The 25,935-nt window shown below is 55.6% G+C and overlaps 1 protein-coding gene across 1 annotated transcript in view; it reads right to left on the bottom strand.

Annotated features, from left to right (window-relative positions):
- Positions 1–25,935, bottom strand: part of LAPTM4B (lysosomal protein transmembrane 4 beta) — a 60,590-nt gene that overhangs the window by 13,819 nt on the left and 20,836 nt on the right. The window contains exons 2-5 of the mRNA XM_064154745.1: positions 20,484–20,595; positions 14,138–14,211; positions 13,410–13,532; positions 6,328–6,426 (exon numbers count right to left, since the gene is read on the bottom strand). Of these exons, the coding sequence (XP_064010815.1) occupies positions 6,328–6,426; positions 13,410–13,532; positions 14,138–14,211; positions 20,484–20,595 (408 nt within the window). The remainder of the gene's footprint in view (positions 1–6,327; positions 6,427–13,409; positions 13,533–14,137; positions 14,212–20,483; positions 20,596–25,935) is intronic.

Here is a 25,935-nt window from a genome sequence, read left to right as displayed (position 1 = left end):
CAGAGGACAATCCTATCTGGTTGAAGCTAGTGGGAGGTTTATTTCTGAGCATTCTTACTCCCTTCCAGGCGGTGAATAAAACACATTTAACACTACAGTGAACTCCTCCAGCTCTAATCAGCCTCGTTCCTGCATGCACCAGCTTTTTCTCAGTGGGTGAGGTCAGTTCCAGCCCTGCAATTAAAGAGGTCATCAGCCAGCACACACCAAATAATTGGCCCCGAGATACTGACCCACATACAGCCGAGCGTGGGGGCAGCTCCGAGCCTGGCCCTGTCCAAGTGCTTTGGATGTGTGCTGCTGGCCTGGGAGTCATGAGTCATGGAAATTTGTTTTCCTCAGCTTGGAACTCACAGTCTCACAGTATCACCAAGGTTGGAAGAGACCTCACAGATCATCAAGTCCAACCCTTTAGCACAGAGCTCAAGGCCAGACCATGGCACCAAGTGCCACGTCCAGTCCTGCCTTGAACAGCTCCAGGGACGGCGACTCCACCACCTCCCCGGGCAGCCCATTCCAGTGCCCAATGACTCTCTCAGGGAAGAACTTTCTCCTCACCTCCAGCCTAAATCTCCCCTGGCACAGCCTGAGGCTGTGTCCTCTCGTTCTGGTGCTGGCCACCTGAGAGAAGAGAGCAACCTCCTCCTGGCCACAACCTCCCCTCAGGTAGTTGCAGACAGCAATAAGGTCTGTCCTGAGCCTCCTCTTCTCCAGGCTAACCAATCCCAGCTCCCTCAGCCTCTCCTCGTAGGGCTGTGCTCAAGGCCTCTCCCCAGCCTCGTTGCCCTTCTCTGGACACACTCAAGCATCTCAATGTCCCTCCTAAACTGGGGGGCCCAGAACTGAACACAGCACTCAAGGTGTGGTCTAAGCAGTGCAGAGCACAGGGGCAGAATGACCTCCCTGCTCCTGCTGGCCACACCATTCCTGATGCAGGCCAGGATGCCACTGGCTCTCTTGGCCACCTGGGCACACTGCTGGCTCATGTTCAGGTGGGTATCAATCAGCACCCCCAGATCCCTCTCTGTCTGGCTGCTCTCAGCCACTCCGACCCCAGCCTGTATCTCTGCATGGGGTTGTTGTGGCCAAAGTGCAGCACCCTGCACTTGGAGCTATTGAAGCCATCCCCTTGGACTCTGCCCATCTGTCCAGGCAGTCAAGGTCCTGCTGCAGAGCCCTTCTGCCTTCCACTCAGTCACATCTGCCCCTTGAGACTCCTTGAGACTCACTCCTAATCACTGTTTTCTCCTGCTGCTGCTGCACCTTTCCATGGGGCTGCTGATTCACTTGCCAATTATTTCCCTGAAAGTCCTGGCTGGGGTTTTGAATCCTGCTTTAAAATGTGTGGATGGAGGCACAAGAGACAAATACACTAGGGTTGTTTCTTCCTCTCTCAGGAGACCCAAGCTCAGGTTTGGAGCAGGCCCTGCACAAGAGGCATGAAGTGACTTCAGCCCAATCCACTTTGAGTGGTGTTCCTGCACACCTGGCTGCTGACAGGCACCTTTTTAGGTTGGGGGGGAATCCCCAGGTAGCCACCACTTGAAAGGACAGCTGTGAGAGAAGGGCCACATGTGGAAGCAGGCAGTGTGCCCACTTCTGCCAGCTTTCAGTCTTCCCCTCTGAGTGCTTGGAACTTGCTTGAGCCCCGAAGGAACTGAAAGCCACCAAACTTGAGCCTCTTGCTGCTTGCTGCTGCAGCTGCACTGTTGTGGAGCAGCACAATGTGCTCCACATCTCTGCCCACCAGACACGTGTCTGAGCAGCTGACTGAGCAGCATCTCTGTGGCAGTCAGAGGCTGCTGCATCCTCTAACAGCGAGGAGGATGCCTGTGCCAATTTGGGTCACAGGCTGCTGGCAGCAAGCAGAGGGTGAACGCTGCAGACCCAGCAGAGCCCCCTCGGGTTCAGAGCTGTCTGTGCCAAGTCCCAGCTCATTCTCCAGCTGCCTTGAGGTTGCTATTTTTGGAGCTGGCCTGGACTCCAGCAGCTGGTGAAAATGAGATATGTTTGTTGATGATCTGGACCAGGGGACTGAGTCCAGCACGGGGCAAGAACTGGCTGCAAGTCCAGCCCCAGAGAGTGGTGGTGAATGGTGCCACAGCCAGTGGGTAGCTGTCACTAGTGGTGTGCCCCGGGGATCAGTGCTGGGCCCTGCTCAATAGCTTTATTGATGATCTGGAGCAGGGCATTGAGTTCTGCATCAGTAAGTTTGCAGATGACACCAAGCTAGGAGCAGCTGCAGAGCTGTTGCAGGATAGGAGAGCCCTGTAGAGGGACCTGGCCAGGCTGGATGGGTGGGCAGAGGCCAATGGGATGAGATTGAACAAGGCCAAGGGCAGGGTTCTGCACTTTGGCCACAACAACCCCAAGCAGCACTACAGGCTGGGGCCAGAGTGGCTGAGAGCAGCCAGGCAGAGAGGGAACTGGGGGTGCTGGGAGAGAGGAGTTGAAGAGGAGGCAGCAGTGCCCAGGTGGGCAGCAGAGCCAATGGCATCCTGGGCTGGCTCAGGAGCAGTGTGGGCAGGAGGACAAGGGAGGTTCTTGTGCCCCTGTGCTCAGCACTGCTCAGGCCACCCCTGGAGTGCTGTGTCCAGTTCTGGGCTCCTCCATTGCAGAGAGATGTTGAGGTGCTGGAAGGTGTTTGGAGAAGGGCAGCAAGGCTGGGGAGGGGCCTGGAGCAGAGCCCTGTGAGGAGAGGCTGAGGGAGCTGGGGGGGTGCAGCCTGCAGCAGAGGAGGCTCAGGGCAGAGCTCATTGCTGCCTGCAGCTGCCTGCAGGGAGGCTGTAGCCAGGTGGGGTTGGGCTCTGCTGCCAGGCACCCAGCAACAGAAGAAGGGGACACAGCCTGGAGCTGTGCCAGGGCAGGTCTAGGCTGGATGTGAGGAGGAAGTTGCTGGCAGAGAGAGTGATTGGCATTGGAATGGGCTGCCCAGGGAGGTGGTGGAGTGGCTGTGGCTGGAGGTGTTGCAGCCAAGCCTGGCTGGGGCACTTAGTGCCATGGTCTGGTTGGTTGGGCAGGGCTGGGTGCTAGGTTGGGCTGGCTGAGCTTGGAGCTCTCTTCCAGCCTGCTTGGTTCCATGATGCTATGATAGAGAAGTCTCCACAAGCTGGAGCTGTGAAGAGGTCAGAGGGATGCTAACACAGAGCAGCTGGCCACGCTGGCACTGCAGGAGGAGAAGCAATGGGTTGCTGTGCCGAGGAAACCTGCAGCTAAATCCATCTCCTCAGCACCCGAGAACCACCCCTTACGACTGCAAAGAAGTGCTGGGAGTGAAAAGAATGAATGATCTCAAACCAGACCACTGAGCTGCAACACTCAAATGGTGCTTTGTACGAGCCAGGACACCATCTGCTGGCTCCCAGTCAGACGCGCTGGGGTGTGCAAGGCAAAGCAAACAACCTCTGCGTTAGAGATGCTTCTCCTGCCACGGAATCACAGCATGTTGGAAGAGACCTCCAGAGATCATTCAGTCCAACTCACCTCACCAGGGCAGGGCACACAGGAACACATCCAGGTGGGGTTGGAAAGGCTCCAGAGAAGGAGACTGCACAGCCTCTCTGGGCAGCCTGTGCCAGGGCTCTGCCACCCTCTCAGTAATGAAGTTTCTCCTCATGTCGAGGTGGAACCTTCTGGTTTCTAGCTTGCTTTCCCTGTCACTGGGCACCACCAAACAGAGCCTGTCCCCTTCCTCTTGACACCCACCCCTCAGATATTGGTAGAGATTGATCAGATCCCCCCTCAGCCTTCTCTCCAGACCAAGCAGCCCCAGGGCTCTCAGTCTTTCTTCATAGCAGAGATTTTCAGAGGGTCTTTGTTGCACCGTCTCCAGTAGTTCCCTATCTTCGTGCTGAGGAGCCCAAAATTGGGTACAGTACCCTCTAAGTGCCTTGCCACCATCAAGCCCAGTGCTGGGACCTCCGTGATCAAAGATCACATTGGGTGCTTCTGTGCTCCACAGCCTCCCTGGGCAACCTGTGCCAGTGTCTCACCATCCTCACTGCAAACAACCCTTCCTAAACATCCACTTTACATCTCCCCTCTGTCAGTTCAAGCCCATTCCTCCTCATCCTGTCAATAGTCCCTCCTCAGCCCCTTCAGATACTGCAAGGCCACTCCAAGGGCTCCTCCAAGCCTTCTCCTCTCCAGGCTGCAGAGCTCAAACTCTCTCAGCCTTGCCTCACAGCAGAGCTGCTGCAGCCCTCTCAGCATCTTGGTGGCCCTCAGCAAAGCCAAGGCTCTGTCTCTCAAAGCATCTGCAGAGGAGGGCATCTGCTGCCCCTGTGTGCCCTGAAGCCTCGTGTACATGTCAATAAAGACACTTGTGCTGCTGCCTGTCCTTCCCCACCCCTGTTCCTCAGTTCTGTCTCCAGGCACAGTGAGCAGCATAACTCTGACAAAGACTCTGCAAGGAGCTGCCTGCAATATCCATCAGCTGCTTCAAATCCAAGGCACTCCTAAGGACTAAAAAGCCAAGTGCTTTTGTGTGCTTTGTTGGCTTCCTTTATGTCACTGCTCTCTTCTCTCTCTTCCCTTCCCACAAACTCCCCCTCCAAGACCACTGGAGCTCAAGTTCTGCTCAGCAGTGTTTTCCTCTGCATGTGGTTTCCCACAAACCAGAAGTGTCAGTGCCAAATGCTCCTGAGGAATGATGTGGCTCTCCTTCATATTTCCCACCAGCTGAATGCAGCTTTCCTGCTGCAGCTACTCCTGGTTGGCAGAGTTTGGCTTTCTCTTCTTGCTTCTTGTGGGACTCCAGAGGCAGAGGAAGCTCAAGGCATAACTTTATGTTCAGTGTTGGTATAGAAACATAGTACCAGCAAGGTCCTGCCAACTCGAGGTGTAAATTCAAGCTGGGTGCAGAGTGGGTTGAGAGTAGCCCTGAAGAAAGAGACTTGGGGGTGCTGGGTGCTGAGCAGCTCCCCAGGAGCCAGCAGTGCCCTCATGCAGCCCAGCAGGCAGCTGTGTGCTGGCAGCAGGGCAGGAGAGGGGATTCTGCCCCTTGGCTCTGCACTGCTGAGACCTCACCTCCAATCCTGCCTCCAGTTTTGCTGTCCTCAACAGAAGAAGGACACAGAACTGCTGGAGTGAGTCCAGGAGGCCACTAGGATGATGTGCCCTAGTGGCCAAAAAGGCCAATGGGATCCTGGGGTGCACTAAGCAGAGTGTGTTCAGCAGATCCAGGGAGGTTCTCCTCCACCTCTAATCTGCCCTGCTGAGATCTCCTCTTGAGCACTGCCTTCTGCCTTCAGTTTTGGGCCCCCCAGTTGCAGAGGGACAGGGATCTGCTGGAGAGGGTCCAGCAGAGGGCTGTGAGGATGATGAGGGGACTGGAGGGCATGGCTGATGAGGAGAGGCTGAGGGCCCTGGGGTTGCTTAGCCTGGAGAAGAGAAGACTGAGAGGGGATTTGGTAAATGTATCTGAATCTCTGAGGGCTGGGGGTCAGGAGGGGGGACAGGCTCTGCTCACTGCTGCCTGGGATAGGACAAGCAGCAATGGATGGAAGCTGCAGCACAGGAGGTTCCAGCTCAGCACAAGGGGGAACTTCTTGCCTGGAAGGGTCCCAGAGCCCTGGCACAGGCTGCCCAGAGAGGCTGTGGAGTCTTCTTCTGTGGAGCCTCTGCAGGCCTGTCTGGATGTGTTCCTGTGTGCCCTGAGCTAGATTGTGTGGTCCTGCTCTGGCAGGGGGTCGGACTGGATGATCTCCTTGGGTCCCTTCCAAACCCTGACATCCTCTGAGCCTGTGAGCCAAAGGCTGGAGCAGCTCAGCTATGAGGAGAGGCTGAGGGAGCTGGGGGTGTGCAGCATGGAGAAGAGAAGGCTCCAGGAAGGACCTCAGAGCTGCCTGCCACTCCCTGAAGTGATGCTACAGGAAGGCTGCAGAGGAACTTCTCCTGAGGGTGTCTAGAGCCAGGCCAAGGGGGAATGGTTTGAAGCTGAGGCAGAGCAGGGTTAGAGTGGAGCTGAGGAAGAAGTTCTTCAGTGTGAGAGTGAGTCTGGAGCAGGCTGCCCAGGGAGGCTGTGGCTGCCTTCTCCCTTCAGTTACTGGAAGGTTCCCCTGGAATCTTCTCTTGTCTTTGGTGAACAACCCCAGCTCCCTCTACCTGTGTCCATAGCAGAAGGGTTTCAGCCACACTTCTCTGCTGTGGCCTCTATGCCCATGCATTTATCTATGAGACTGTCTGCCTTTTTTTACCCCCAGAGTGTCTACCACTTTGATTGTGCAGAGCTGTGAGCCTGCCTGCTCTGGAACTCCTTTAAAGCCAGCAAGGGATATTCCCCCCCATGACCTGAGATCAGACTTTCCACCCAGTAATGCACTTTACCTTGAAAGCCAAAATGATGCTAATGAAGAGGAGGATAATCACCACCAGACACGTAGGGTTCACAGACATGATCTCTTCTTTGTAGGGGAAGTTGGAGGGCTGCACAGACAAAAAGAAGCAGAAGACTCCAAGTTAACCTCACCAGTCACTGAAGAGCATTTCCATTAGTGCAGTGCTTGCAGAGGTCGCTGGGGGCTGTCAGATGGAGAAGCTCTCACACCAGTGACCGGGTTCAGAAAGCTTGGCTGGGACAGGAGCTCTGAGACCAAGCTGCCAAAGGGTCCCCAGGAAGCTGAGGGGGTTGTTCTGTACGTGGGGTGTTCTCTGCTTTCCTTTGGGCACACATCTGACACAGGCTGGCAAAGGGCATCTCTGGGAGCTTTGCAGCAGGGAACCTTCTGCCCCTTGGCTCTGCTCTCCTCACACCCCACCTGCAGCCCTGGGGGCAGTTCTGGAGCCCCCAGCACAAGCAGCACAGGAAGTGTTGGAGGCAGTGCAGAGGAGGCCACCAAGATGCTGAGAGGGCTGCAGCAGCTCTGCTGTGAGGCCAGGCTGAGAGAGTTGGGGCTGTGCAGGCTGGAGAGGAGAAGGCTTGGAGGAGCCCTTGGAGTGGCCTTGCAGGGTCTGCAGGGGGCTGCAGGAGGGCTGGGGAGGGACTATTGGCAAGGTCTGGGAATGCCAGGAGGAGGAGGAATGGGTTTGAAGTGTCAGAGGGGAGATTGGAAGTGGATGTTAGGAAGGAGTTGTTTGCAGTGAGGGTGTTGAGACACTGGCACAGGCTGCCCAGGGAGGTTGTGGAGCAGACCTGCCCTGGCACAGCTCCAGGCTGTGTCCCCTTCTGGTGCTGGATGCCTGGCAGCAGAGCCCAACCCCACCTGGCTACAGCCTCCCTGCAGGCAGCTGCAGGCAGCAATGAGCTCTGCCCTCAGCCTCCTCTGCTGCAGGCTGCACCCCCCCAGCTCCCTCAGCCTCTCCTCACAGGGCTCTGCTCCAGGCCCCTCCCCAGCCTTGCTGCCCTTCTCCAAACACCTTCCAGCACCTCAGCAGCTCTCTGCAATGGAGGAGCCCAGAACTGGACACAGCACTCAAGGGGTGTCCTGATGAGTGGTCACAATCTTTCTGCTTGGGGCTGGCTCCAGCGGTTTACAGTCAGACAGCATCACAGAATGCCAGGTTGGAAGAAGCTCCCAGGGATCATCTGCTCCAGCCTTCCTAGGTGAACTACAGTTGAAGTGAGCTGGGCCAGCACCCTGGTGAGCTGAGTCTTGAATCTGGCCAAAGGAGGGCACTCCACTCCTTCCTCTGGGAGGTGACCACAACAGTAATGTGAAACAGCTTAAAACAAAAACCCTTCAGGAGAAGCCTGGCTGGGGCACTCAGTGCCATGGTCTGGTTGGTTGGGCAGGGCTGGGTGCTAGGTTGGGCTGACTGAGCTTGGAGCTCTCTGCCAGCCTGCTTGGTTCTACGATTTCCCCCTGCTGCTTTAATTAAGCAGCATAAGTCTGCTCTAAGGGCAAGCAGCAAGGGATGGAAGCTGCAGCACAGGAGGTTCCAGCTCAACACAAGGGGGAACTTCTTGCCTGGAAGGGTCCCAGAGCCCTGGCACAGGATGCCCAGAGAGGCTGTGGAGTCTCCTTCTCTGGAGCCTTTCCAGGCCTGTCTGAATGTGTCCCTGTATGCCCTGAGCTAGATTGTGTGGTCCTGCTCTGGCAGGGGGGTTGGACTGGATGATCTCCTTGGGTCCCTTCCAACCCCTGACATCTGTGAGCCTGTGAAGGGCAAAGAGACCACTTAAACTTCAGGTGGAGAGCACTAGAAGACACCCACCCAGCTTTGCATTCCCTACTGCAGATGCTGCTGGGCTGCTTTAGGCTCAGTGGCTGAGAAACAGCCTCTAAAGATGTTTTGCTGTTACTTGTTGCTGCTTGAAGACAACACAGCCCTGAAAAATGGATGTTCCAGATTGTTCTGAAGGACTGCAAGGCACAAGCTAGAATAAAGCCTTGTCCACAGGCAGAGCTGTTCTCCTCTGCAGCAGTGCCTCATTAGAGCTGAAGGCAGGCACTTCGTCCACACACCTCCCCCCTTCCCCTTGCAGGTCTAATTGCTTAACCAGGCCAGATCTGCGTCTTTGTCAGGGTGATTAACCAGCCCAAGCTATAACTGTAGCCTTCCTGTGATGGTGTAAGTGCAGAGTAACCCCTTCAATGCCCCTCATAGCAGCACTCAGCACAGTGCTGAGTGAGCTCTGTTTTGGCCAGCTGCTAGCAAGAACAGCTCTGTCCTTAGTGCTTCCATCAGCTGTTCAGAGTGGTTAGCAGCAGCAGCAGCTCTAACCCTCTCTGGAGCAAGAGTTACATAAGCACATTTCCTTCCCCACTTCTTCTTTCTGTTCCTGGGCTGGATTTCAGGGGCTGAAGTTTTTATCATGCTGTATCTGTTCAGGGCCAGGAGGATGCTCAGAGGCTGCAGCAGCTCTGCTGTGAGCACAGACTGAAAGAGTTGGGGCTGTGCAGGCTGGAGCAGAGGAGGCTCCCAGGGGACCTTCTTGTGGCCTTCCAGCATCTGAAGGGGGCTACAAAAAAAGCTGGGGAGGGACTTTTGAGGCTGTGAGGGAGTGTCAGGAGTGGGGGGAATGGAGCAAAGGTGGAGGTGGGGAGAGTGAGGCTGGAGGTGAGGAGGAAGTTGTTGAGCAGGAGAGTGGTGAGAGGCTGGAATGGGTTGCCCAGGGAGGGGGTTGAGGCCCCATGGCTGGAGGTGTTTGAGGCCAGGCTGGCTGAGGCTGTGTGCAGCCTGCTCTAGGGTAGGGTGTCCCTGGGCATGGCAGGGGGGTTAGGACTGGCTGCTCCTTGTGCTCCCTTCCAGCCCTGACTGGTTCTGTGATTCTAAGTGCAGTTTTGCTAGGAACCAGACTCATGCAGACCAGAAGGGGAATTTTATCCTGAGTTGCAGCAAGGGAAGTGTGGGCAGCAGGGCAAGAGAGGCTCTGCTCTGCTCAGACCTCACCTCCAATCCTGCCTCCAGTGCTGCTGTCCCCAGCACAAGAAGGACTCAGAGCTGCTGCAGTGAGTCCAGAGCAGGCCACAAAGATGATGCAAGGGCTGGAGCAGCTCTGCTGTGAGCACAGGCTGAGGGAGCTGGGGGTGTGCAGCATGGAGAAGAGAAGGCTCCAGGGGCACCTCAGAGCTGCTGCCAGAGCCTGAAGCATCCTGCAGGAAGGCTGCAGGGAGACTTCTCCTGAGGGTGTCTAGAGCCAGGCCAAGGGGGAATGGTTTGAAGCTGAGGCAGAGCAGGGTTAGAGTGGAGCTGAGGAAGAAGTTATTCAGCGTGAGGGTGGTGAGAGTCTGGCACAGGCTGCCCAGGGAGGCTGTGGCTGCCTCCTGCCTGGGGGTGTTCAAGGCCATTTGGACAAGGTGTCCCTGCCCACAGTGGGGAGGTTGGAGGAGATGATCTCTGAGGTCTCCTCCAGAAGATCTCCCTGAGCCATTCTGTAATTCTGTGGTTTACTTTGTGGTGGTTTGTATTTAGCAACACAACACACAGTGATGGCTGAGCTCAGGTGCTCCCTCAGCCCATGCTTAGGGCTCTTCACTAGGCTCTGTGTCAGCCACAGGCTCGGTTCAAAGGGACTTTGCTGGGCAGTGTCACAAGCACTGCCCCTGGCTCGTCTGGGGCCATGCAGGGGTAGGAGATGTCAGAGGATGGCATACTCACAGAACAGGTTAGGTTGGAAGGACCTTCAGATATCACCCAGTCCAACCCCTCTGCATCAGCAGACAGCCTCCACCAGAGCAGGATGCTCAGAGCCCTGTCGAGCCTCACTTTGAGTATCTCCAGGGATGGAGCCTCAAATACCTCCCTGGGCAACCTGGTGCAGTGTTCCAGCACTCTCATGGTGCAGAACTGGTTCCTATCATCCCATCTAAATCAGCTCTGGTTGAGTTTGAAGCCATTGCCCTTGCCCTGTCCCTGCAGCCCATTGCAAACAGTCCCTCTGCATCCTTCTTGCAGCCCCTTCAGGCACTGGCAGGCTGCTGTTAGGTCTGCCTGGAGCCTTCTCTCCTCCAGGCTGCACACCCCCAGCTCCCTCAGCCTGTCCTCATAGCAGAGCTGCTCCAGCACTCTGACCACTTTTGTGGCCCTCCTCTGGACCTGCTCCATCAGGTCTATGTCCTTCCTGTCTTGAGGGCTCAGCTATCCTCCTGCTTGCAATGTCCTGCTAGAAGGCTCATTGCCCCTACACAGTGAATGTTAACATGGGGAAGATCTCCCAGGGCTGATGTCTGCCTCTGTGAATGGCCCCTTGGGTACCAAGGTTATTAATGGAAGCTAGGAAGAGAGTGAAATCTACTGCTGCTGCCTAAAGACCTTTCCCTGCCCAAAATAGAAACTCATTGGCAGATGGTCAGCTTAAGCAGGACCCTTTGCAGCCTGCTGGCTAACCTCTGCCAAGCCATTTGATACACTCTTTATCGACCTGGTGCTTTAGTGTTGCTCTGAGCATCATGCTGTGAAGTCAAAATGCCTCACAGAAGTCCATTATGCCCCTGCCTGTATTTATTGATGATGCCAGGAATCCTGTCAGAGGCAGAAAATGAGCTTCCCTGCACAACCCACTTGCTGTGGAATTGAGCTGCCCTTGATCATATTCCTCTGCTCTAAGCCTTTATCAACTGACTCTCATCATTCTGCCCCTGTGCTCAGCACTGCTCAGGCCACCCCTGGAGTGCTGTGTCCAGTTCTGGGCTCCTCCATTGCAGAGAGATGCTGAGGTGCTGGAAGGTGTTTGGAGAAGGGCAGCAAGGCTGGGGAGGGGTCTGGAGCACAGTCCTGTGAGGAGAGGCTGAGGGAGCTGGGGGTGTGCAGCCTGCAGCAGAGGAGGCTCAGGGCAGAGCTCATTGCTGTCTGCAGCTGCCTGCAGGGAGGCTGTAGCCAGGTGGGGTTGGGCTCTGCTGCCAGGCAGCCAGCAACAGAAGAAGGGGACACAGCCTGGAGCTGTGCCAGGGCAGGTCTAGGCTGGATGTGAGGAGGAAGTTGTTGGCACAGAGAGTGATTGGCATTGGAATGGGCTGCCCAGGGAGGTGGTGGAGTGGCCGTGGCTGGAGGTGTTGAAGCCAAGCCTGGCTGGGGCACTTAGTGCCATGGTCTGGTTGGTTGGGCAGGGCTGGGTGCTAGGTTGGGCTGGCTGAGCTTGGAGCTCTCTGCCAACCTGCCTGATTCCATGACTCTATGAGGACACCCAACAGGCTGGGTCAATGAGCTGAGGCCAGTGGCATGAGGTTCAACAAGACCAAGGGCAGGCTCCTACCCTTTGGCTACAGTAGGAGTTACTGTAGACAGTAACTGTCTCCTACTGCAGACAGAGCTGCAGACTGGGGATGAGTGCCTGGGGGCAGCTTGGCAGAGAGGGACCTGGCAGTGCTGGGTGACAGCAGCTGGGCAAGAGCCAGCAGTGTGCCCAGGGGCATGGAAGGCCAATGGCATCTTGGCCTGTATCAGGAGCAGTGTGGCCAGCAGCACCAGGGCTGTCATTCTGCCCTGTGCTGGCACTGGGCAGGCCTCATCCTGAGCTCTGTGTGCAGCTCTGGGCCCTCACTGCAAGAGACATTGAGGGGCTGGAGGGGGCCAGAGGAGAGCAACGAGACTGGGGAGGGGGTGGAGGGGAAGGCTGATGGGGAGAGGCTGAGGGAGCTGGGTGGAGGGGGAGGCTGATGGGGAGAGGCTGAGGGAGCTGGGTGGAGGGGGAGGCTGATGGGGAGAGGCTGAGGGAGCTGGATGGAGGGGGAGGCTGATGGGGAGAGGCTAAGGGAGCTGGATGGAGGGGGAGGCTGATGGGGAGAGGCTGAGGGAGCTGGGTGGAGGGGGAGGCTGATGGGGAGAGGCTGAGGGAGCTGGGTGGAGGGGGAGGCTGATGGGGAGAGGCTGAGGGAGCTGGATGGAGGGGGAGGCTGATGGGGAGAGGCTGAGGGAGCTGGGTGGAGGGGGAGGCTGATAGGGAGAGGCTGAGGGAGCTGGGGTTGTTCAACCTGGAGGAGAGGAGACTCAGAGTGGACCTCATCACACTCTGCAACTACCTGAAGGGACGCTGCAGTCAGGTGGGAGCTGGGCACTTCTCCCAGGCACAAAGAGCATGGCCTGAAGCTCTGCCAGGGGAGGTTTAGGTTGGATGCTAGGAAGCACTTCCACAAGGTTAGGTTGGATGTTAGGAAACACTTTCTGATGGAAAGGGGAATTGGACACTGGAATGGACTGCCCAAGGAGGTGGTGGAGTCACCATCCATGGAGGTATTTAAGGTGAGCTTGGATGTGTCACTTAGTGCCATGGTCTGGTCAAGGTGGTGGTGTTAGGACATAGGCTGGACCTAATGATCTCAGAGGTCTCTTCCAGCCTCAGTCATCCTGTGGTGATGGTGTTAGGACATAGGCTGGACCTAATGATCTCAGAGGTCTCTTCCAACCTCAATCATTCTGTGGTGATGGTGTTAGGACATAGGCTGGACCTAATGATCTCAGAGGTCTCTTCCAACCTCAATCATTCTGTGGTGATGGTGTTAGGACATAGGCTGGACCTAATGATCTCAGAGGTCTGTCCCAGCCTCAGTCATCCTGTGGTGATGGTGTTAGGACATAGGCTGGACCTAATGATCTGAGAGGTCTCTTCCAGTCTCAGTCATTCTGTGGTGATGGTGTTAGGTCATAGGCTGGACCTAATGATCTCAGAGGTCTCTTCCAGCCTCAATCATTCTGTGGTGATGGTGTTAGGACACAGGCTGGACCTAATGATCTGAGAGGTCTGTCCCAGCCTCAATCATTCTGTGGTGATGGTGTTAGGACATAGGCTGGACCTAATGATCTCAGAGGTCTCTTCCAGTCTCAATCATTCTGTGGTGATGGTGTTAGGACATAGGCTGGACCTAACGATCTGAGAGGTCTCTTCCAGCCTCAATCATCCTGTGGCCTTTCAAGGCTTGCATAGGAAGACAACAGGAATCTGTTGGCTACACATAGAGGACAGACAGTGCCAGCTTGCCCTGGGTGCTGGCCCTAAAGCCCCCCAAGGCTTGTGAACACCAATGATTTACCAGCTGGCGGAGGTAGTCCTGGATTGTGCTGGGATAGACGAGCACACTGATGGCAACCAACGTGTTGAGAGCAAAATCAAAGATCTGGTAACAGAAGAAGGGGATGATCCAAGCTGCATGTTGCTGAAAATAACACCAGGGGAAGAAAAGGAAAAGTCATCAGCCAAAGCTTGCAGCAGCAGGAGGTTTGTCTTCCTGCAGGGAAAGCTAAGGAACATCTGACACAGGGCACTGTTAAATCACCCAAACCAAGCAGGACACTCAACCACTCAAGCCAGTTTGGCTGCTGGGCTACAGGGATGTGTGTGTGGTCTAAGGCCCACAGCTGATTACAATAGGACCACAGGATACTTCCCCCCCCCCCTCCCCCAACCCCCTTAATAGGATTAATACTGGGACAGAGCACGGACTTGGGAAGTGAGTGGGACACAAAAAACCAACTCCCACTTGGAGGGATTTGCATCCAATTGTACTGGGTATAAGATTGAGTTCTCTGAAGGCAGAGTGTGCTCAGAGCTGGTTCATATCTGACCCTAGAGATGCTCTCAACTGGACACTTCTCCTGGCTGCACTTGAGGTCTGCAGCCCCTTTGAGCCTTTTCTTTCTTCACTTCCCCTCTCTGTTTTCAGCTGAGCAAGAAAGGGGCAGAAAGGACTGGGCTGGATTTGGTTCCTGCAGAGCTGTGTGGCTTGCCTGAGGCACAGCTTCACTGATCCCAGCTCATTACCTTGTATGCTCCATACGTGGCCATGGCACAGATCAGAATCATGAGCAGAGAAATGGCTGTGGCAATGCACATATCTGCAAGAGAAACACACCACAGTGACTGCAGAGAAGCTGACAGCTTGGTTCAGCTCTTTGGCCATCCCCCTCATGCAGGGCATCTCAAAGGGCAGGCTGAGAAGAGGGTGGAGATGGCCAGAGGGCAGGGCCCAGAGAGTGGTGGTGAATGGTGCCACAGCCAGTGGGCAGCTGGCACTGGTGGTGTGCCCTAGGGATCAGTGCTGGGCACAGTCCTGATGGTCTGGAATAGGGGATTGAGTCCAGCAGCAGTGATCTTACAGATGAGAGCAAGTTAGGGGCAGCTGTGGAGCTGTTGAAGGGTAGGAGAGCCCTGCAGAGGGACCTGGCCAGGCTGCATGGGTGGGCAGAGGCCAAGGGGATGAGACTGAACAAGGCCAAGGGCAGGGTTCTGCCCTTCTCCAAACACCTTCCAGCACCTCAACATCTCTCTGCAATGGAGGAGCCCAGAACTGGACACAGCACTCCAGGGGTGGCCTGAGCAGTGCTGAGCACAGGGGCACAAGAACCTCCCTTGTCTTGTCCTGCTGCCCACACTGCTCCTGAGCCAGCCCAGGATGCCATTGGCTCTGCTGCCCACCTGGGCACTGCTGCTTCTTCTTCAGCTCCTCTCTTCCAGCACCCCCAGCTCCCTCTCTGCCTGGCTGCTCTCAGCCACTCTGGCCCCAGCCTGCAGTGCTGCTTGGGGTTGTTGTGGCCAAAGTGCAGAACCCTGCCCTTGGCCTTGTTCAATCTCATCCCCTTGGCCTCTGCCCACCCATCCAGCCTGGCCAGGTCCCTCTGCAGGGCTCTGCTCCCCTCCAACAGCTCCACAGCTGCTCCTAGCTTGGTGTCATCTGCAAACTTACTGCTGCTGGACTCAATCCCCTGCTCCAGATCATCAACAAAGCTATTGAGCAGGGCCCAGCACTGATCCCTGGGGCACACCACCAGTGCCAGGATGTGGCACCATCCACCACCACTCTCTGGGCACAGCCCTCCAGCCAGTTCTTGGCCCATATCAGAGTGAATCTGTCCAAGCCACAGAACATCTTTGGGACCTTCATTAGTGTAAGAGTTGATGTATCTCCCTGCAGTTCAGCAGCTTTCCATCCAAGAACCTCAGCACACTGCACCAGAGCTCAGAAGTATTTCCTCATAAAAGAAGATTGCAAGAAGGAGAAGAGAAGAGCATCTGGAATTGAAAATCACAGCATGGCCCAGGGTGGAAGGCACCTCAGAGATCCCAGCCTCACAGATATCAGGGGTGGGAAGGGACACGAGGAGATCATCCAGTCCAAGCCCCCTGCCAGAGCAGGACCACACAATCTAGCTCAGGGCACACAGGAACACATCCAGACAGGCCTGGAGAGGCTCCAGAGAAGGAGACTCCACAGCCTCTCTGGGCAGCCTGTGCCAGGGCTCTGGGACCCTTCCAGCCAAGAAGTTCCCCCTTGTGCTGAGCTGAACCTCCTGTGCTGCAGCTTCCATCCATTGCTGCTTGTCCTGTCCCAGGGAGCAGTGAGCAGAGCCTGTCCCCCCCTCCTGACCCCCAGCCCTCAGAGATTCAGGAACATTGATTAAATCCCCTCTCAGTCTAATTTCTCATCTAATTTCCTCAGATTTGAGCAAATGTAGTCACACTTAGAGAAAAAAAGAAAAACAAAAAAAAGGAAGATTTAAACCCTGCTCTCCTGCCAGCTCCTGCCAGGAAAAGCCAGGAGCCTCCTCCAGCTGCACTCAGTGAGCTGATATACCAGGCAGAGGCAAAGAATAAATCATAGCATCACAGAATCAGTGTTGGAAGGGAGCACAAGGAGCAGCCAGTGCCAACCCCCCTGCCATGCCCAGGGACACCCTACCCTAGAGCAGGCTGCACACAGCCTCAGCCAGCCTGGCCTCAAACACCTCCAGCCATGGGGCCTCAACCACCTCCCTGGGCAACCCATTCCAGCCTCTCACCACTCTCCTGCTCAACAACTTCCTCCTCACCTCCAGCCTCACTCTCCCCACCTCCACCTTTGCTCCATTCCCCCCACTCCTGACACTCCCTCACAGCCTCAAAAGTCCCTCCCCAGCTTTTTTGGAGCCCACTTCAGATGCTGCAAGGCCACAAGAAGGTCCCCTTGGAGCCTCCTCTGCTCCAGCCTGCACAGCCCCAACTCTTTCAGTCTGTGCTCACAGCAGAGCTGCTGCAGCCTCTGAGCATCCTCCTGGCCCTGAACAGATACAGCATGATAAAAACTTCAGCCCCTGAAATTCAGCCCAGGAGCAGAAAGAAGAAGTGGGGAAGGAAATGTGCTTATGTAACTCTTGCTCCAGAGAGGGTTAGAGCTGCTGCTGCTGCTAACCACTCTGAACAGCTGATGGAAGCACTAAGGACAGAGCTGTTCTTGCTAGCAGCTGGCCAAAACAGAGCTCACTCAGCACTGTGCTGAGTGCTGCTGTGAGGGGCATTGAAGGGGTTACTCTGCACTTACACTCTGAGCATCCTGCTGGCCCTGCACTGGACACACTGCAGCATCCAGTCACTTCCAGGACCTTGCTGAGGCACAGGCTCCACTTTCATTTAAAGAGAATCTAAAAGCAGCAAGGGATCCAGTGCTGCATTTGCATACAGATATCCTCATTTCCCTCTCAGCCAGGGAAGGACTAAGATGAAGCAGGTAACAAATTAAACCTCTGAAGAGGTTACTTCAGGTGCCCATTCCTCCCTGAGCTGCCTGTGCAGTGCTGCCTTACCCAACAGAGAGGAGGTCTCCTGGCTCAGGAGCCATCCCTTGTCAACTCTTGCAGGAGCCAATTCAGAAGCCTCAATGAAAGGAACAGAAAAAATCCCCACTAAGAGAAGAAATCCTGGCAAATCCAGTGTGCAGGTGGAGATGGAAATCCCCAATGCACTGGGGCTGGCAGCTACTGCATTACAAAACAGACTTACCCTGTTTAAGCCTTGGGCACTGGCAGCCCTCTGATGTCAGCTCCATAAACCACCCCCCTCAGCAGACAGTCATTACCAAGGTTAATCTCTGAGCATTAGGATGAGGCAGTCAGCTTTAATATGTCAGAACCAGCCAGGAGCCCATCTGCACTTACTCTGGGCCTTGCTTTCTTCTAGCCAGTTACATAAAAAGATCCTGAGTTGGGAGCTGGAGGTGGTTTGATGTTTCACAAGAGCACAGCAAGAAACAGAGCTGGGCACAGAGGAACCAGATGGAGTACAACAGGGACAAGTGCAGAGTCCTGCACCTGGGGAGGGAGAATAAACTGCAGCAGTCCAGGCTGGGAGGTGACTGCTGGAGAGCAGCCCCAAGGAGAGGGCCCTGGGGGTGCTGGTGGCTAACAGTTGCCCATGGCACAGCAATGTGCCCTGCTGGCCAGGAAGGCCAATGGCAGCCTGGGGTGCATTAGCAGGAGTGTGTGCAGCAGATCCAGGGAGGTTCTCCTGCCCCTCTCTCTGCCCTGCTGAGACCTCATCTTGAACCCTGTGTTCAGTTTTGGGCTCCCCAGTTGCAGAGGGACAGGGATCTGCTGGAGAGGGTCCAGCGGAGGGATACGAGGATGATGAGGGGACTGGAGGGCATGGCTGATGAGGAGAGGCTGAGGGCCCTGGGGCTGCTTAGTCTGCAGAGGGGATTTGATAAATGTTTCTAAGTATCTGAGGGCTGCCAGGAGGGGGGGACAGGCTCTGCTCACTGCTGCCTGGGATAGGACAAGCAGCAATGGGTGCAAGCTGCAGCACAGGAGGTTCCAGCTCAGCACAAGGGGGAACTTCTTGCCTGGAAGGGTCCCAGAGCCCTGGCACAGGCTGCCCAGGGTGGTTGTGGAGTCTCCTTCTCTGGAGCCTTTCAAGCCCTGTCTGGATGTGTTCCTCTGTGATCTAGGCTAGATTGTGTGGTCCTGCTCTGGCAGGGAGTTGGACTGGATGCCTCCTTGGGTCCCTTCCAAGCCATCGCTGTGAGCAATAAGGTGACCTTCTTGTGGCCTCTCAGTATCTTGAGGGGGGCTACAAGAAAGCTGGGGAGGGACTTTTTAGGTTGTCAGGGTGTGGTAGGACTGGTGGAGAATGGAATAAAGCTAGAAATGGGTAGATTCAGACTGGGTGTTAGGAAGAAGTTCTTCAGCATGAGGGTGGTGAGAGCCTGGCACAGGTTGCCCAGGCAGGTGGTGGAAGCCTCATCCCTGGAGGTGGTGGAAGCCTAATCCCTGGAAGTCTCATCCCTGGAAGCCTCATCCCTGGAGGTATTTAAGGCCAGGCCAGATGAGGCTCTGGACAGCCTGATCTAGTGTGAGGTGTCCCTGCTCATGGCAGGGGGGTTGGAACTGGCTGCTCCTTGTGGTCCTTTCCAACCCTGACTGATTCTAGGATTCTGTGCTCAGCACTGCTCAGGCCACCCCTGGAGTGCTGTGTCCAGTTCTGGGCTCCTCCACTGCAGAGAGATGTTGAGGTGCTGGAAGGTGTTGAGAGCAGGGCAGCAAGGCTGGGGAGGGGCCTGGAGCAGAGCCCTGTGAGGAGAGGCTGAGGGAGCTGGGAGTGTGCAGCCTGCAGCAGAGGAGGCTCAGGGCAGAGCTGATTGCTGCCTGCAGCTGCCTGCAGGGAGGCTGTAGCCAGGTGGGGTTGGGCTCTGCTGCCAGGCAAGCAGCACCAGAAGAAGGGGACACAGCCTGGAGCTGTGCCAGGGCAGGTCTAGGCTGGATGTGAGGAGGAAGTTGCTGGCAGAGAGAGTGATTGGCATTGGAATGGGCTGCCCAGGGAGGTGGTGGAGTGGCCGTGGCTGGAGGTGTTGAAGCCAAGCCTGGCTGGGGCACTTAGTGCCATGGTCTGGTTGGTTGGGCAGGGCTGGGTGCTAGGCTGGACTGGATGAGCTTGGAGCTCTCTTCCAGCCTGCCTGATTCTATGATTCTGTGATTCCTAATTAAACACAGACCCTCAAGGCACATCTGGACAAAAGGCCTCCTGCAGAGCAGCATCCTTAACCCAGCATCCCTAACACAGCAGCAGTGCAATGACTTCTCTCCTAGCTGGGGCTATTTCTTCTCCTGCTCTTTGGTTTCAGTAAGAATGAGGGCAAGTCCTAGAGCCTTTTGCTGTGGTTCTGAGCAGCATGGCATGAGCAGGAGACCTTGTCTCAGAGTGCTGGGGGGAAAAATAAGGCTGAATGCTACAGTCTTGTGAATAGAAACTATGAAAGAGTTAGAGAAAGGGAGAGAGGGAGAGAGGGAGGGAGGGAGGGAGGAAGGAAGAAGGGAAGGGAGAAGGGGAGAAGGGGAGAAGGGGAGGAAGGGAGGAAGGGAGGAAGGGAGGAAGGGAGGAAGGGAGGAAGGGAGGAAGGGAGGAAGGGAGGAAGGGAGGAAGGGAGGAAGGGAGGAAGGGAGGAAGGGAGGAAGGGAGGAAGGGAGGAAGGGAGGAAGGGAGGAAGGGAGGAAGGGAGGAAGAAAGAAAGAAAGAAAGAAAGAAAGAAAGAAAGAAAGAAAGAAAGAAAGAAAGAAAGAAAGAAAGAAAGAAAGAAAGAAAGAAAGAAAGGGGAGGGAGGGAGGGAGGGAGGGAGGAAGGAAGGAAGGAAGGAAGGAAGGAAGGAAGGAAGGAAGGAAGGAAGGAAGGAAGGAAGGAAGGAAGGAAGGAAGGAAGGAAGGAAGGAAGGAAGGAAGGAAGGAAGGAAGGAAGGAAGGAAGGAAGGAGAGAAAGAACAGTCCAAACTCTTTCAGTCTGTGCTCACAGTAGAGCTGCTGCAACCTCTGAGCATCCTCCTGGCCCTGCTCTGGACACTCTCCAGCATCTCCACAGCCCTCTTGTCCCAGGGGCTCCAGAGCTGGATGCAGGACTCCAGGTGGGGTCTCAGCAGAGCAGAGCAGAGGGGCAGAATCCCCTCCCTGGCCCTGCTGGCCACACTGCTGCTGCTGCAGCCCAGGCTCTGCTTGCTCTCTGGGCTGCAAGTGCACACTGCTGGCTCCTGTTGAGCTTCTCCTCCAGCAGCACCCCCAAGTCCCTCTCCTCAGGGCTGCTCTCCAGCCCCTCACTGCCCAGCCTGCATTGGTGCTTGGCATTGCCTCGACCCAGATGTGTCTGGTGGAAAAGTGTCCCTGCCCATGGCAGGGGAGTTGGAACTGGATGATCCTTGAGGTCCTTTCCACCCCTGCCAATCCTGCAACCAGTTTAAACTGGTGCCATGAATACAGCTTGGACAACAGAAGTGCACCTGCAAGACAGCAAGGTGAAGCAGTAGCTGCTGAACTGGTGAGGCAGGTAGGGGAATGCCAGAGCAGTGAGTGCTGGTATTCAGGCAGGTTGTACTTACTGGCATCATCCATGAACTCGAATTCCCCTCCTAATTCAGCACTGGTGAGGTGGTACTGGTCAGGGTCAGTCAGGGCACTCAGCAGAATCATCAGAACCACTGAATTGATAATCTGCAGAGAAGGAGAAGGGAAAAGGTTCAGGCTGTGACAAACTATACAGGAAAAAACCTCTGGACACAGCCTCTGGCAGAGACTCTTTCCTGCCTGGGTGCTAGGAAGAAGTTCTTCACAGCAAGAGAGATTGGCATTGGAATGGGCTGCCCAGGCTGGGGGGGAGTTGCTGTGCCTGGGGGTGTTTAAAAGGAGCATGGATCACAGTATCACAGTACCACAGTATCATCAGGGTTGGAAGAGACCTCACAGACCATCAAGTCCAACCCTTTAGCACAGAGCTCAAGGCCAGACCATGGCACCAAGTGCCACGTCCAGTCCTGCCTTGAACAGCTCCAGGGACGGCGACTCCACCACCTCCCCGGGCAGCCCATTCCAGTGTCCAATGACTCTCTCAGGGAAGAACTTTCTCCTCACCTCCAGCCTAAATCTCCCCTGGCACAGCCTGAGGCTGTGTCCTCTCGTTCTGGTGCTGGCCACCTGAGAGAAGAGAGCAACCTCCTCCTGGCCACAACCTCCCCTCAGGTAGTTGCAGACAGCAATAAGGTCTCCCCTGAGCCTCCTCTTCTCCAGGCTAACCAATCCCAGCTCCCTCAGCCTCTCCTCGTAGGGCTGTGCTCAAGGCCTCTCCCCAGCCTCGTTGCCCTTCTCTGGACACACTCAAGCATCTCAATGTCCCTCCTAAACTGGGGGGCCCAGAACTGAACACAGCACTCAAGGTGTGGTCTAACCAGTGCAGAGTACAGGGGCAGAATGACCTCCCTGCTCCTGCTGGCCACACCATTCCTGATGCAGGCCAGGATGCCACTGGCTCTCTTGGCCACCTGGGCACACTGCTGGCTCATGTTCAGGTGGGTATCAATCAGCACCCCCAGATCCCTCTCTGTCTGGCTGCTCTCAGCCACTCTGACCCCAGCCTGTATCTCTGCATGGGGTTGCTGTGGCCAAAGTGCAGCACCAGCACTTGGAGCTATTGAACCCCATCCCATTGGACTCTGCCCATCTGTGCAGGTGGTCAAGGTCCTGCTGCAGAGCCCTTCTGCCCTCCAACCCAGCCACATCTGCCCCCAGCTTGGTGCCATCTGCACACTTGCTGATGACTGACTCCATGCCCTCATCCAGATCATCTATGAAGATGTTAAAGAGGATGGGGCCCAGCACTGATCCCTGAGGGACACCACTAGTGACAGCTGCCAGCTGGATGTGGCACCATTCACCACCACTCTCTGGGCTCAGCCCTCCAGCCAGTTCCTAACCCAGCACAGAGTGTTGCCATCCAAGCCATGGGCTGACAGCTTAGCCAGCAGTGTGCTGTGGGGGACAGTGTCAAAGGCCTTGCTGAAGTCCAGACAGAGCACAGCCACAGGCTCCCCACAGCCACCAAGCAGTCACCTGATCATAGAAGGATGAGGCACTTAGTGCCATGGGTTAGTTAGTTGGAAGGTGTTAGGTGGTAGGTTGGACTGGGTGATCCTAGAGGTCTTTTGCAAGCTGGTTAATGCTGTGGTTCTGTGACTCCACAGCTGCAGTATGTGAGTAAGACTGCAGTCAACCTCGCTGCCTTTGTGTAAACAGGGCAGACCTCTTCTCCAAGTAGGAGCATCCTACTTCTGCTCCAAGTAGCATCAGGAAAACGAAACCAAACTTCCCTCCTTTTGCTCCTGAGGTTCTCCCACCACTGCCAGCAGCAGCTTTCCCCCTGCTCTTTCAGAGTCTAAAGCACTTTAGCACCGTTTGTTGCGTTGCAGAAAGCTAAAATCGATGAGAACCAAGAGCTTGGAGGCTGTGACAAACCAGTACTGTAGCCTAGGGTCATTGGCATGGCAGAAGTGCAGCTGGGGACAGGAATCTGACAGATGATCAAAGAGGAGCTGCTGTGCTGGAAGAGGAAACAGAACAAGGGGACACAGTCTCAAGTTGTGCCAGGGAAAGTATAGGCTGGATGTTAGGAGGAAGTTCTTCACAGAGAGTGGTTGGCATTGGAATGGGCTGCCCAGGGAGGTGGTGGAGGCACCGTCCCTGAAGGTGTTCAAGAGAAGACTGGAGGAGGCACTTAGTGCCATGGTCTGGTTGACTGGATAGGGCTGGGGGATAGGTTGGACTGGCTGAGATTGGAGGTCTCTTCCAACCTGGTTGATTCTATGATTCTATGATATGAGGCCATGAGGGAGCTGGGGGGGGTGCAGCCTGCAGCAGAGGAGGCTCAGGGCAGAGCTCATTGCTGCCTGCAGCTGCCTGCAGGGAGGCTGTAGCCAGGTGGGGTTGGGCTCTGCTGCCAGGCAGCCAGCACCAGAAGAAGGGGACACAGCCTGGAGCTGTGGCAGGGCAGGTCTAGGCTGGATGTGAGGAGGAAGTTGCTGGTAGAGAGAGTGATTGGCATTGGAATGGGCTGCCCAGGGAGGGGGTGGAGTGGCTGTGGCTGGAGGTGTTGCAGCCAAGCCTGGCTGGGGCACTTAGTGCCATGGGCTGGTTGGTTGGGCAGGGCTGGGTGCTAGGTTGCGCTGGCTGAGCTTGGAGCTCTCTTCCAGCCTGCCTGATTCTATGATGAGCTGATTCCTGTGAGCTGCTAAGGCCTTGGGGGGGATGGGAGTCGGAGGCAGTCTGAGCCCAGCACCTGATGTGCTCCTTCCTGTGGCACAGAGACTCTTGCACAGGCAAAGAGGCCTGGGCTCTGAGATGCAGCAAGTGGGTTAAACACAAGGATGTGCTGTGAAGCGATTCAGCTGAAGTGGACTGTCAAGGGCCAGCCAGGAGGGGAGTGCAGGGAGAGCCCAGAGCAGTGATTTAAAACCAATCCGAACAAAACACTCCTACTGCTTGGAAGTGAAGAGGGCTCACTGCAGGGCAGAGGAGTGCTCAGCACGGCAGGGCACAGCCTGGCTGAAAGGCTGCTCTGCAGAACTAGGAAGGGGACTAACAAACAGGAAAATGAGGAGAAGACAGCTGAAAACAGAATGTCCCAGAACACCACAGAAACACAGGCTGGCAGGGGTTGGCAGGGACCTCAGCAGCTCAGCCAGTCCAACCCCCTGCCAGAGCAGCATCACCCAGGGCAGCTCACACAGGAACACATCCAGGTGGGGTTGGAAAGGCTCCAGAGGAGACAACTGCACAACCTCTCTGGGCAGCCTGCTGCAGGCTCCAGCACCCTCACACTGAAAGTTTCCCTCCTGTTCCCAGGGCAGCTCCTCTGCTGCAGCTGGCACCCAGTGCCCCTTGTGCTGCCCTTGGCCAGCCCTGAGCAGAGCCTGGCTCTGTGCTCCTGACACTGCCCTGCACAGCTTGAGCACAGCACTGAGGGCAGCCCTCAGGCTCCTCTGCTGCCAGCTTCCAGCCCCAGCTCCCTCAGCCTGTCCTTACAGGAGATGTTCACTGCCTGCAGCATCTCTGCAATGGACTCTCTCAATCAGTTCCCTGAGGTCCTTCTAGAACTGAGGAGCCCAGAAGTGGACACAATATTCCAGACGTGGCCTCATCAGGGCAGAGCAGAGGGAGAGGAAAACCTCTCTTGATTTGCTGGGGAAGAAAGAAGGCTTTTCACTGCTTTGGTTCCCACTTCCAAGTCATCCTAATCTGATCCCAGGAACCATCAGGTGTAGGAACACAGCTCCTACAAGACACAGCTATCACAGGGCATGGCTGTCACAAGAGACAGCAGGCCAGAGAATTTCTTGAGTGAGATAAATGCTCTCTGATAGGTAAACTCCATCAGGCTTAGCTGACACCAGACCTGCTAGCAATGATCTCTGCAGAACTGCTGAGATTAGCCTGAGCTCACAAGGCAGGGAGAGAGCAAGCACAGCTTATGCCTTTCCAGGGCAGGAAGGCCATGGGAAGAGTTTCTAGCTGGACTCTGAGATTTAAGAACAGTCTCCTCATGAGCACTTCAGATTTGACTGACAGAAGCAACACCACTGTGGGCTTACCACTGCACTGAATTCAGCTGATTTGCCTTCTCTAGCAGGCTAAGAGGCCTCGTGGATGTCACCCAGCAGACATCACCTCTGCATCTCAGCAAACCTTTTGATGTTAGGAGATTCTCACAGCTGAGCTGGAAGAAGCTGGTTTGGCTGGAAGTGGGAGAAGGTGAGTGCACAGCCAGCTGGAGAGTTGTAATCACAGGAGGTCTGGTTAGAAGGGACCCCAAAGCTCACCCAGTCCAACCTTCCACCCAGCACTGCAGGACAACACTAAATTGTGTCCCCTAAGCAGCAGCATCACTCACTGCTCAAATACCCCCAGGGATGGGGACTCCAGCACTGCCCTGAGCAGACCATTCCAATGGCTGTGAATATTTTCTGACATGCAGCCTGAGCCTCCCCTGGGACAGCTTGGAACCATCTCCTCTGCTCCTCTCTCTTGCCACCTAGGAGCAGAGGCTGCCCCCTCCTTGCTCCAACCTGAGCAGTTCTGTGATTCTCTAACTCCTCCCCACCATGCACCAATCCAAGTTGGTTCCTGCAGTTCAGGACCTTATCCCACCTCCTTTCTCCAACTCATGCTTCAGACTCTCTTCAGTTAGGTGAGCAAATCATACGAGTTTAAACCACCCAACTGCTGAGGCAGCTTGCAAAGAGCCTCCTCACTCACCTCTGGGTGACAGCTCAGAAAGGCTGTGTGCAAGAAGGATGGAGTCATTGGTACAGCACAGGATCAATCAGGTTGGAAAGACCTTTGAGATCACTGAGTCCAACCTATCACCCAGCACCTGCTGATTAACTGAGCCCTGGTACTGAGTGCCTCATCCAGCCTCCTTTGAAACACCTCCAGCCACGGCCACTCCACTACTTCCCTGGGCAGCCCATTCCAATGCCAATCACTCTCTCTGCCAGCAACTTCCTCTTAACATCCAGCCTGAACCTACCCTGGTACAGATTGAATCATAGAATCCTAGACTCAAGCAGGTTGGCAGAGAGCTCCAAGCTCATCCAGTCCAACCTAGCACCCAGCCCTGCCCAACCAACCAGACCATGGCACTAAGTGCCCCAGCCAGGCTTGGCTGCAACACCTCCAGCCACGGCCACTCCACCACCTCCCTGGGCAGCCCATTCCAATGCCAATCACTCTCTCTGTCAACAACTTCCTCCTAACATCCAGCCTAGACCTGCCCTGGCACAGCTCCAGGCTGTGTCCCCTTCTTCTGGTGCTGGCTGCCTTGGAGAAGAGACATCACCACTTTCTTCCAGACCAGCAGGAAGCAAATGACTGACCCTGGATGAAAGTGTCAGCTCAGGGCCTGAGCAGTGTTCTCCTAAGAACCTAAACCCATCTCTGCATTTTTAGCCAGACAGAGCCAAGCCTTTGATCATGAGCATGACCAAAATGCAACCTGAGGCTGTG

Source organism: Pogoniulus pusillus, chromosome 14 (genome assembly GCF_015220805.1).
Source record: "Pogoniulus pusillus isolate bPogPus1 chromosome 14, bPogPus1.pri, whole genome shotgun sequence".
NCBI classification, from domain to species: Eukaryota; Metazoa; Chordata; class Aves; order Piciformes; family Lybiidae; genus Pogoniulus; species Pogoniulus pusillus.
Note: the sequence above shows the minus strand (reverse complement) of the source record. Positions and strands in the feature narration are given on the sequence as shown.